The sequence below is a fragment of the Lepidochelys kempii genome, chromosome 9 (genome assembly GCF_965140285.1).
Source record: "Lepidochelys kempii isolate rLepKem1 chromosome 9, rLepKem1.hap1, whole genome shotgun sequence".
In the NCBI taxonomy this organism is placed as follows: Eukaryota; Metazoa; Chordata; order Testudines; family Cheloniidae; genus Lepidochelys; species Lepidochelys kempii.
The window spans coordinates 3,381,743-3,394,262 of NC_136388.1; the positions used below are offsets into that span (position 1 = coordinate 3,381,743).

At 49.5% G+C, this 12,520-nt stretch overlaps 1 protein-coding gene across 4 annotated transcripts in view; it reads right to left on the minus strand.

Annotated features, from left to right (window-relative positions):
• The window catches only part of CCDC50 (coiled-coil domain containing 50), a 56,230-nt gene extending 48,484 nt beyond the window's left edge, over nucleotides 1-7,746 (minus strand). The window contains exon 1 of one of the 4 annotated variants that reach the window (XM_073359021.2): nucleotides 7,281-7,743. In XM_073359021.2, the coding sequence (XP_073215122.1) occupies nucleotides 7,281-7,329 (49 nt within the window). In that variant the 5' untranslated portion in view covers nucleotides 7,330-7,743. Of the gene's footprint in view, nucleotides 1-7,280 lie in introns of all 4 variants that reach the window. The other 3 variants (XM_073359019.2, XM_073359023.2, XM_073359022.2) reach the window with 3 other exon arrangements.
• Between the last annotated feature and the right edge of the window lie 4,774 nt (nucleotides 7,747-12,520).

Here is a 12,520-nt window from a genome sequence, read left to right on the forward strand (position 1 = left end):
GGTTCAGATCCACTTGGCATCATAAGGCAGCACATGAACATTTTAAATCAAGCAGGGAGGTTTTTTCAAAAGATCTGCTCTAGGCGTTATTCCGGGGGAGTTCTGTGGCCTGCGTTGTACAGGAGGTCAGACCAGAGGATCACAGTGGTGCCTTCTGGCCTTGGAATCTATGCTGCGTTCTCCTTGCTGCCTGGTCAGCGGCCTGGGTCTCTGTCCCAGACGGCAGGTGTCTGCGTCACAAAGCCAGTGGCACAACTCGCAGCCTGGCAGAGGCAGCAGCAACCAAATGGACCACAGGGACTCGACTATCCTGGAAAGAGAGGTGGCATCTTTGCAGCTCTGGGGGATCCCTGTGGGTCTGTCTACACTGCAAAGTAAGCCAAGGGTTAGGGGAACTCGAGTTAGCAGACCCTGGGTTTGTTAGCCTAGGGCTTGAGCATCTACACTCATCTGCAACCCCAGGGCAGGAATTCCTGAACCCTGGGTCCCAGCATCTGCATTGCATTTGCTAAGTCCAACCACCCATATCCCAGACTTCCTAGCGCCCTCCCAAAATGTGGTCATTCTAGCCCTCTGTTCATGGTGCAACCACCTAGCTTGGCTGTCCAGAGGACAAACAAAGTCAGCCCATGCGATACTTTTGGCAGACTCCTAGAGCACAAATCCAACAAGGCAGCATCTACACTGCTTGAACCATAGATCCCAGACTGACTCAGGGTCAGACTCTCCATTCCTGTAGGGTCCTGGGTCCTTGGACCAATCCCTGACTTAACTGGATTTGTGTGTAGGCAGAAGGAGGGTTAAGCTTGAGCCTGAGCTCAAACCCAGGGCTTACTCTACAATGTAGACGTGCCCTAAGAGATAACAGTTTGGATCCTGCCAGTGACACCCTGGCTCCAGCCCACCTGCGCCCCTTAGGATACACGTGTGTACTGCATCCATGAGTTGATATGAAGTGGCTAAAGCAGATTGAAACAAGGTGGGGAGCTGTGGAGAAGGGCTGGTTACTTAAGCCAGGGAAATGTGTTTTTCTCTACACACAATTCCCTTGCTTTAACCTCTGGTATTATGCTAGGGGATGGGGATCAGTCTGGCATGCAACTACTTGCATCACAAGTCAGTTTCATAAGTAACTGATTAGGAATAATTGTCTATCTCCAGCATGCTTTTGTCCCAGAGGTTGTCAAAAAGGCCTCATGAAGTATGCATATGGATCTTTTCACTGCCACCGTGCAGCACCTCTGGGATGGAAACTGACAGCGGACAAACAGCGCACAGTAACATTGCCCAGCAGCTCAGGGCTGGGAAGGAAAAAGACTGTTTCCTCTTAAAACAGCAAATATGAACCCAGGCAAGAAATAGCTCAAGACGAAACTTGGCCAGGCACCGCATCTAACATGACTACTTTGGATAAATATTATTATGGTTTCTTTAGTGACCACAATGGTCAGAAACTGCACTTTGCATCTCGTCTAAAAGATGGCAACTCCAACAACAAAGTGGCTTCTAATACCGGGCTGAAGCACTGAGGCCTAGTCTACACTGGAAGAGGCTTGCCAGGATAGCTAGGTAGAGGCAGCTTCTACCGACAAAAGCGTTCCGGTGTAGCCTATACCAGCTCCCCAAAAGAAATAAGTTATACCGCCACAAAAGTGATTTTGCTGGTATAGCTGCATTTAGGGCTGTTACGGCTTTTAATATCAATGAAAAAAAAAATCAAACCCTGAACTGATATTACTACTGATTCACAGATTCTAAGACCAGAAGGGACCTCAGTCATAATCTAGTCCAGAGGTGGGCGAAATACGGGCTGCGGGACCGTCCTGCCCAGCCCTTGAGCTCCTGGCTGGGGAGGCTAGCCCCCAGCCCCTCCCCTGCTGTCCCCCCCCTCCCCAACAGCCTCAGCTCGCCGTGCTGCCAGCGCTCTGGGCGGCGGGGCCGCAAGCTCCTGCCGGGCAGCACAGTGGTGTGGCTGGCTCTGGCCGGGAGGCGTGTATGCCAGTCCTTGTGCTCTGAGCGGCATGGTAAGGGGGAGGGGGGAGGCGCTTGGATAAGGGACAGGGAGTTCCAGGGGGCAGTCAGGGGACAGGGGGTGGTTGGATGGGGGGTGGGGTCCCGGGTGGCCTGTCAGGAGACAAGGAGCAGGGGGGGTTGGATGGGTCGGGGGCTCTGAGGGGGGCAGTCAGGAGGCGGGAAGTGGGACAGGGTGGGGGCTAAGCTGTTTGGGGAGGCACAGCCTTCCCTACCTGGCCCTCCATACAGTTTTGGAACCCCGATGTGGCCCTCGGGTGAAAAAGTTTGCCCACCCCTGACCTAGTCTGACCTCCTGCAGAGCAGAGGCCAGAGAGCACCCCCAAAGTTATTCCCAGAGCAAATCTTGTAGAAAAAACATCCAATCTTGATTTTAAAATTGCCAGTGATGGAGAATCCACCATGACCCTTGAACTGTTCTAGTGGTTAGTTACCATCGCTGTTCAAACCGTACACCTTGTATCCTACCTTCAACTTCAAGCCATTTTGGATCTTGTTATACCTCTGTCTGCTAGATCAAAGAACCTGTTACTAAATATTTGTTCCCCTATCTATGTACTGCTAGACACGAGGAGCTCAATCTATTTAGCTTAACAAAGAGAAGGTTAAGGGTGACTTGGTCGCAGTCTGTCGCTATAAGGCATGGTTACTCATTTTTTAAATCATTCTCACGGCTTTTCTCTGAACCCTCTCTGATTTAGAACATCCTTCTTGAATTGTGGGCACAAGAACTGGACACAGTATTCCAGCGACTCCTACTCAAGATTCCCCAGTTTACATATCCCAGGTTCACATTAGCCCTTTTGGCCACAACATCACACTGGGAACTCATGTTCAACTGATTACCCAGAACTCCCAAATCTTTTTCAGAAAGCATCACCCATCCTGTAAGTGTGGCCTACATTTTTTGTTCCCAAAAGCACACATTTACATTTAGCTGTGTTAAAATGCATATTGTTTGCTTGCATCCAGCTTACCGAGCAATCCAGATCAGTCTATCAGTGACTTGTCCTCTTTGTTATTTGCCACTCATCCAATTTTTGTGTCATTTGCAAACTTTATCAGTGCTGATTTTGTTTTCTTTCAGGTCACTGATGAGTGCCATGAACAGATCCTTGCAGGACCCCAGTAGAAACACACCCACTCGATGATAATTCCCCATTTACAATTGTATTTTGAGAGAACTTTTCATTCATTTAGTGTGTGCCAAATTAGTTTTATCCATCAAAATGTTGTGGGGTACCAAGTCAAAATGCCTTGCAGAAGTCTAAGTATATTTCACCAATGCTATAACCTTCATCAACCAAATTTGTGGTCTCATTTAAAAAAAAAGTAGACCCTGTCAAACTAGCTTCCTATTTTCCATAAACCCATGTTGATTGGTATTAATTATATTACCCTCCTTTAATTCTGCCCTATGTAAGCCACTCCCTTATCTTGCCCAGGATCAATGTCAGACAGACAAGCCTCTAATTACCCAGATCATCCCATTTACTCTTTTTAAGTGTCGGCAAAAGTGACCTGGCTTTAGTAAGAAGTCATCTGCAGATTTGAATAACCAGCACCACTTCCTGCAGCATCTAGCTAGATTATCCATCCGAGGACAGAATCAGCTTAACATTTTTTAGCTTAGAAGAGATTTTATATGACCGCAGCACTAAAACAGTGACGATACCCTTATTCTTCCAAGCAGTACCAGGGCATCTTATTGTCACAATGACTAGACCCTCAGCGATAGTTCTCATCTGGGGGAGAGTTAAGAAATAAAGAAACCGAAGCAAACAGAGTAGCAAAATGGTCTTCCAAACCGTTAATGAATCACCACACTGACCTGTGTCCAAAATAAACAGAGTGGACATTTCTCCAAAAGGACGGACAGTGATTTTCTGCCTCTGGAACAAATATTTCCCTGGTTATGGAAGCTGTTCTGTTTCTTCCCTTTGTCTGGTATCATAAGCAGATGCTAGAAACAGCGAGGTCAGTAATGAAGCAATCTATTCTAAACAGAGCGCAACTGGGGTTCAGCGCTTTCCATCAGAATAAAACCTGATGAATTATGTTCCCAGTAAATTAAAGGTATTTGACTGAGACTTTAACACGGCTGTTACTCTGAAACCTGTGTTCTGTAGTCTGTATTCGCAAATAGAAAAGGAGTACTTGTGGCACCTTAGAGACTAACCAATTTATTTGAGCATAAGCTTTCGTGAGCTACAGCTCACTTCATCGGATGCATACTGTGGAAAGTGTAGAAGATCTTTTTATACACACAAAGCATGAAAAAATTGGTGGATTTGTGCTGGAAATGGCCCACCTTGATTATCATACACATTGTAAAGAGAGTGATCACTTTAGATAAGCTATTACCAGCAGGAGAGTGGGGTGGGGGGAGGTATTTTTTGCATCCGATGAAGTGAGCTGTAGCTCACGAAAGCTTATGCTCAAATAAATTGGTTAGTCTCCAAGGTGCCACAAGTCCTCCTTTTCTTTTTACAGAACACAAAGGCTCCACCTACCCTGCACATTTTAGCCATGTTGTAACACTCCATAATCAAATTGTTATTTGGCACTAAGGGTGAAATATTGGCTCTACTGAAATCAGTGGGAGTTTTGCCATTAACTTAAGTGGGCCAAGATTTCACCCTGAATGCTACCATTCTCTATTGGCAATAAACAGAAGCTTTAACACAAAATTCTTAGGGTTTGGCCTGTTTCCCCTCCATCTACTCAAGTTTTTAAGACTAAACTGGATCTTCAAGTGTATGCTTGCTATTTTGTATTAACTATGAAACAAATACTATTGGCTACAGACTTGGAAACATGTCTAAGATGTTTTGAATGGATGTAGACAGTAATTACAACATTCACCACTTTCAGTAACACTGGTGTAAATCCAGAGTAACTCCTTCGACTGGTGACGTTACTAAAGATTTGCTCTGTTGTAAGCAGGAACAATATCTTCCCCGTAAACAGTACTTTTCATCTGAAGACCTCAGAGCATTTTTAATAATGCCCAACAGCACCCTTTTGAAGTAGGCAGGTATTGTTATCCCTGCTTTCCAGCTGGAGAAACTGAGTCACTGACTGTTTGAGCTGGGCACTGAACCCAGAGCTCCCAGTTCCCAGGCCTTTGCTACAGTTACTAGATCACGCTCACTCTGAGTAAGAGTTAAACTAATTTTCAACAAAAAAACAAAAAATGTGGTTGTTTTCCTTCTAGAACAATGCAAACCCAAGAAAGCCCTGAGAGGTAAAATCCCAGCTACACTGCAGTCTAGTTAAAAGGAAAGGAGGACTTGTGGCACCTTAGAGACTAACAAATTTATTTGAGCATAAGCTTTCGTGAGCTAACCGCTGCAGCTGAGCACAGATAAGACCTGTGATGCTAGAGGACTGGGTTACCACATGGCTAGTCCAGACACAGGCAAAAACACATTTGGCCTTGCAGCAGGGGCAGGACTGACCCATGTTTTACCCACGTCTTTGAACCATGACACACCGGGCACCCTTAAAACGTGGTTAAATCTCACAGCATGCATGGGACCACAGCGTGTTTTAACTAGATCCTGGGCACCATTCATTTGACAACGTGCTTTGCCCCAAAAGAGGAAGAATTAACCTCTTCGCCCTCCACAGTTCTGCCTTTCCCCCTCTGTTCCCAAGGCTGGGCCCTTAACTTGCTGGGGGCAAGGGCTGTGAAGAGCAGATTTGCATATCAATAGCATGAAGGCTCCCAGCTACTGCACAGCCAGGCTTATTGTCTGCCATGCTGAAGCCCCCCGCTGCCCTCTCTCCACACCCCCCCCTTCCACAGGGACACTAATAAACCCGGGGCCGCTCCCCGGACCCACACAGAAGCTCTGCGGCGTTCAGCGAAGGAGAAGCGCGGCTGGTCCGGTCTGCGGCCAGCGGAATTGGAAGTGACCCGCAGATCCCGAGGAAGCTGAAAGCAGCGCCTGGTTTGCCTCTGCCGAGTCCCATCCCCCTCCCGTCCCCGTTTTAGGGCCGGTAAAAAAACAAACAAACAAAAAAAACCCCCATCCGACCTAAGTTTAAACCAACACCGGTAAAAAGGGCTCTGAACCAAAAGCCGGATCTCCCCACGGGCTCCCTCCATCGCTGGAGCGCCTGATCTTCACCAGCTTGTGACCCCCCCCAGTCCTGGTAGCCCAAAGGGGTGCCGCAAAGCCACATCGGATGCCACGGACGGGGGGGGCTGGGGCTGGGTTTCTGTTCGCCAGCCACAGGCACCCTGAACCAAACCGGGGGGAGGCGTTCATGGCCAGCCGCCCCCCCGGATCGGCGCCGGGAGGCTGGGCGAAGCGGTTTCCATCACAGGCGGGGTGTGCAGCTTGCTTCAGGGGCCGCCAGCACAGGAGGGGGGGGGGGTCACATTTCACAACAGCACAAGACACACGCTGACCCACACACACACTCTCTCTCCCCATTCATCCCTGGCCGCTCCTCTTTTCGCCCGCAGAAACAGTCACACACACACACACACACCCCGAAATGTGTGTGTAGTTTGTGTGTACACCCCCCACCCCCCCCCGAAATGTGTGTGTAGTTTGTGTGTACACCCCCCACCCCACCCCCCCGAAATGTGTGTGTAGTTTGTGTGTACACCCCCCACCCCCCCCCCCCCCCGAAATGTGTGTGTAGTTTGTGTGTACACCCCCCACCCCCCCCCCCGAAATGTGTGTAGTTTGTGTGTACACCCCCCCTCCCCCCGAAATGTGTGTGTAGTTTGTGTGTACACCCCCCCTCCCCCCGAAATGTGTGTGTAGTTTGTGTGTACACCCCCCCCCGAAATGTGTGTGTAGTTTGTGTGTACACCCCCCACCCCCCCCCGAAATGTGTGTGTAGTTTGTGTGTACACCCCCCCTCCCCCCGAAATGTGTGTGTAGTTTGTGTGTACACCCCCCCTCCCCCCGAAATGTGTGTGTAGTTTGTGTGTACACCCCCCCTCCCCCCGAAATGTGTGTGTAGTTTGTGTGTACACCCCCCCTCCCCCCGAAATGTGTGTGTAGTTTGTGTGTACACACACACCACCCCCCCCCACACACACACACACAGAAACTCCACCACTTCCCAGGGACGCCCGAGCCCCGCACAGCGGGTGGGGTGGGGGGGGATCCAACCTGCGGCTGACCCCTGGCTCGCTCCCCGAGGCGGGGAGAACCCCCCACCCCGCCTGCCGGCCCGGCCCGGCCCGGCTCGGCTCGGCTCCGGGGGGGGGGGGGCGGCCTTACCTTCCTTGACGCCCGGCAGCTTGGACTGGTCGATGCCGATCTCAGCCATGTTGGGAGCTCTCGCTCTCCCCTCCTCCGGCTCCGGCTCCGGCGGCGGGGCCCGGGAGCGGGGCGCTCCGCCCGGCGCGGGGAGCGGCAGGCCGCGGGGATCGATCCCGCGCAGCTCTGGCTGGGGCTGCCGCGCTCGGCCCCGGCGGGAGGGGTGGGGGGAGGGGGAGGGGGAGGGAAGGCAAAGCACAGCCGCGGAGCGCTCCCCCTCCCCCCCTCCTCCAGCCCCCCCCCCCCGCCCCAACCGCCGCGGGGCGATTAACGCCTCCCTCCGGCCCGCGCTCCCCCGCACCCGGAGCCGGGAGCCTGACGCGGTGCGTTCTGTACGGAGAGAGACACGGGACAGAAAGCGGCGCGGCGCGGCAGGTTCCCTTCGCCCGTCCGAGTCATACCCCCCAGGAGAGCAGCACGGGGCTCCCTCCCCGGCGGCGCAGACCAGGACTGCGTGGGAGCCTGGGTTTTTGATCCTATGCGTGAGCATTTTGGGTAGAGAGGGGGCTGCAAATGACACCCCCACGGTCACGTCTGGGTTGCAATCGGCTGGCACCAGAATGGGCTGGATTTCTGGCTTTGCAGCTTTAGATTAGTTTTCTTTTTTTAATTATTATTATTATTATTATTATTATTATTATTTTGAACAAAGCTGGGAGGAAAGACGGGAGGGGCAAGCGACCAGAAAGCTCAACCAGAGACATAAGGAACACAAGCGGCAACAAAGCTCTGATGTGGATCCAAACGCTGCCACCATTTCATAGAACCACAGGCGATGAGGGCTGGAGGAGACCCCAGGAGGTCATCTAGTCCAGCCCCCTTCCCAAAGCAGGACCAATCCCCAATCTGAGTGTGTTTTTGTTCCCATCCTGTCTAAATGTAATGTAGTTAATTCAGAACCACAGCACAACTAGAAAATTGAAGGTTTTTTTTTTTTTGCATTTGTACAGCCGCTTTAATGCAAAGAGCTTGAAGTTTATATTTAAGCTTGGATTTTTATCAGTAAACGTGGGTTTGTCATCAGTTTCACCGTACACACACACACACACACAAACTGATGACAAAACATTTCCATTGATAAGAATCAAAATGTACAGATAGGCAAAGGAAGCAAAATGCTACTTGAGAACTTATTAGAGTCAAAATCCAGTGACTTAGACTTTTGAAATATTGCTTGTTACAAATGGACTAGTGAATGAATGGTAAAACCAGGTGTGATTTGTTGGGTTAAGGATAGTTATATATACCTTGTATATTTTGACATCGTGATGTTGTCAATTTGCTTTTACCAGTTTATAAAGCTTTAACTTTTTGAATCTCAGCATCTATTGTCATTAAATAACTGTCTGACATAATTTTGCATAATTGCATAATTTTCCACAACTGGATACCTGCACACATGGTGCTTAGGTTGTTGCTATTGTTATGAGCTTGTTATGGGGTGAGTTAAAACCCCATTGAGACTGAAAGGTGTGAACTCAGCATTCAGTTAACATAACTGTGAGCATAAACTCCCACCTAAAACAAAGGGTGTGTGAACCCAGAGGCCACTCAAGACAATCTGCCGTCCTAGACAATACTTCAGTGTACCGCCCCGCCCCCCCGACACACCCACCATTCAAATTTGGCATGGCCGCCCCTCTATGATGACAGAGAAGCAGCTGGGCCAAATTTAAGTAAGTGGCAATGTGATCCGGTTCACTGAGGTGCCACGCCACCCCGGTTTGGCTCAACCGCTCATCTGCCATGACAGACAGAGAACTAGGCCAAAGTTGAGTGAATGGAGTTGTCGCCTGGAGCACTGGGTCACAATGCCATTCAAATCTGTGGCCAGAACCAGCTGCCGTGAAATCTATGGCCCTAGGCAGCTTCCTAGCTTGCATATAGCTAGTGCAGCCTCTCTGCGAACCCATCCAGGAGCATTTACCTACGCGCTGGTTTGGGTGGGTGTGTGTGGGAGGAGAGATCCCACAAGGACTCAGGGCTTGTCTACACTTAAAAGGCAGCGGTGGTGCAGCTGTCGTGCTTCAGTGAAGACACTACCTACGCTGACGGGGGAGCTTCTGTTGCCGTTGGTAATCCCCTGCCCCGAGAGGCAGCAGCCTTATTGGCGGGAGAAGCCTTAGTCATTTCCACTCTGGGAGGTAGATCGGTATAACTGTGTCGCTCAGGGGCATGGATTTTCCACACGCCCGAATGACGGCGTTATACCGACATGAATTGCTAGCGCAGACCAAGCCTAAGATCAGACCAGACAAGACCAAAGGGAGAGGGAGAGGCAAGACAACCAAGCAGGAGCCTGTAAGCACAGTGTGACCCTCGAAGAAGCAAGAGAGAGAGCTTTGGGGTGTGATGGTAGCTAAAGAAGCTTGAGGGCTGTAAGCTAAGAAACTGCTCTTGTTGTTCTTGTTTCCTTCTGTGTTCAGAGAAGCAGAATTCAGTCCGTTCCTTGTCAATAGCAAGATTGCACCAAAGAGCACACCAGACTCCATCAGTTCCTGCAGCCAACTGGAACACCCGCAGGCCCTAAACTTTGACCAGCTGCTCATGTCAAAAAGGACAGCACTGTTTTAAGTCCACAGTTCTGCCACTTGTTCCATGGAGACACTCTCCTGCCGTAGTCTTCACTGATTTCCTAGGGCCACATGAGGCCAAGGGGCCAGCCAGTTGCTGGATTAGGGCCCAAAATACCAATATCAAACCATCAGACATGAAAGAATCAAAAGCTAATTTAACTGTTGTCAGCAGCTACCATATTAGTGCCACTGGGCCCTGAAGTGACTTAGGCCTGTTACAAGAGTGCTCTGTGCCTGTATATATGTAAATAAGTAATCGATAAAGTGCTGGTAGATGGAGCTCAAAGATATGTAGCATAGTTCTGGGGTGGGCAGAACCCATATAATTTATGCACTGGGCCTAGCTTCCTTGGTGCAGCTCTTTACATCCACTCTCAACAGCCTGGATCCCACAAGTCTTGCTGTAGCAAGGATATAATATCTGCGGAGACCCCCCAGAGACCCGATGTGGTGACACAAGGCACTGCAAAAGACATCGGGAAATAATATGCTCTCAGGCTGCATCCGGCAGGCAAAACAAAGCATTTCCTTTGCAACTGCTCCATCAGTGTCCTGCTTCTTTGCGCTGGATGCTGAAATATATATTTAGATAAGACCTCTGAGAAAGGAAAAGGGAACTAATCATCTGGAATGCGCAGGAAATCTAAGAGATAATGAAGAGAACATGACCCGAGGGCCTCCAGGTGGGGATGAATTGAATAGTACCAAGGAAACAGGTTGATGTTCAGAGTTTGCTACAGACTGCCAGCAGCATTGTAATAACAACTTACGGCTCTGTCGTGCTTTTCGTCCTGCAGGATCCCAAAGCGCCTTACAAGCGAAATACTGGAAGCGCTGGTCCCCTGTTCAGTATTAGGGTTTGTCTCCGTGTACAGCACTACTGCAGTCCTCTAGCCAAGACGCTCCAGAGCTGATGGGAGAGCTTCTCCCGCCAGCGTAGTTAATCCACCTCCCTGAGAGGCAGGAGCTGTGTTGATGGACGTAGTCCTCCTGCCAGCATAGCCCTGTCTACATGGGAGGTTAGGTCGGTATAAGTACCTCGCTCAGGAGTGTGGAAAATCCAGACCCCTGAGCGACATAGTTCTACCCCGTATGTCCGTAGTGTAGACCTGGCCTTGGTTGCTTCTGGGTGGAGCGCTGCAGTTACTCCCCGGAGGGATGGAAACAAATGGTTACAATACAAAATGAAATCATAAAAAATGTGAACTATGGCCCACACTTATCAGCAGCAACCTTTCCTATCTTATAAGGCAGATCTCCCACCCTCCCGCCGAGTTCAGTCTGTTACAGAGCTGGCTGGATTCCCAGGAATCAGGATCTGTCTTTCACAAAACATCCCCGCAGAACAAGATGTCTCCTCAGTGAATGAGTGCAGAGAGTCTTTCTCCACCCTGTGACGTACTGAACCCATCTTTTGTCTTCATCCACTGGCAGGGAGATCCCCGTCTCCTGTAATGCTCCTTTTTACCTCCAAGTGGTTTTGATTGTTTGCAACTGTTTTTGACAGTTTTCCATTGACTGTTCTGGGATGGGGCAAGACAATTGAACCTTGCATTACATCACCGGCTGACCAGGGAGGGGTGACAACTCCCTCCCACTTGGATGGCTCATCATGAGACAGATGCATCCCTAGTGACTTACTCCAAGGCCATAAGGCATAATTTGTGACTATTGAAAACATTACCCGCACACTTATCTCACAATGATTATGAGTATTGATAAGTTACAAGCTTTCAGTAGAGGCCTCACATACTACCCTTCGCAGATAAATACATGAACGTGGTATATTAGGGGTATTGAGTTTGCCCGGTCTCAAACAGAACTTGCTTGTAAAGAACAATGAACCCTTTGCCCATCAGCACCAATGGGCCTCTGTGTCACAGATGGATGTTAGCCGCATCATTTAATGCACCTAGAAGGCACTTAGGCCCAGCAGAAGTTAGGAGCCTAACTATCCTTCAGGATCTGGACTTTAGATGTCACAGTATTGGAACCTGTAGAGAACAGAATTTTGTGATAGTAGGTGGTGGAGAGGGGTCCACAGTTTGCACCCAGACTGTTGCAAACACTGCCTGGTTCTGGACAAAATTTTAATAAACTGTAGATACATTTAGAGAAAGTTCAACGGGGCTGAAATCAGTGCACTGGACACCAGGCAATGGGGTCAATTCAATTTATGGAGGGGCTCTCACCATATTCCAGCCTGAATAATTACTCAACCCTCTTAAAATCCCACTGGTATTTTCAGCTGAGAAAGTTATTTTCACTTCTCCTCCTAGACCCATCTCCCACTGCGCAGTACGGCTGGCAGATATGTTCCCCCTACCCCATGCCTACACCACCACCACCCAGAAGTGACTGCTTTGCAGTGGTGGCGAATGGGCAGTTTTGTCCACAGTAGTCTCTAGATCCCAGGTTTGGGTGCCCAAGTTTTTGCACATACAAAAATTCCAGTTGACACAAACTCAAAGTTTTGTGCCTGCAAAAATTTTCCCCGGATTTAAGAAGCCCTGTTTCCCCTTTCCATGTCTAATACGCGCTCACACACACACACACACACACACACACTGTATTCAAAGAACATTATTAAGGTTGCAAAGTCAAACATTTACAAGTGAGGAAATG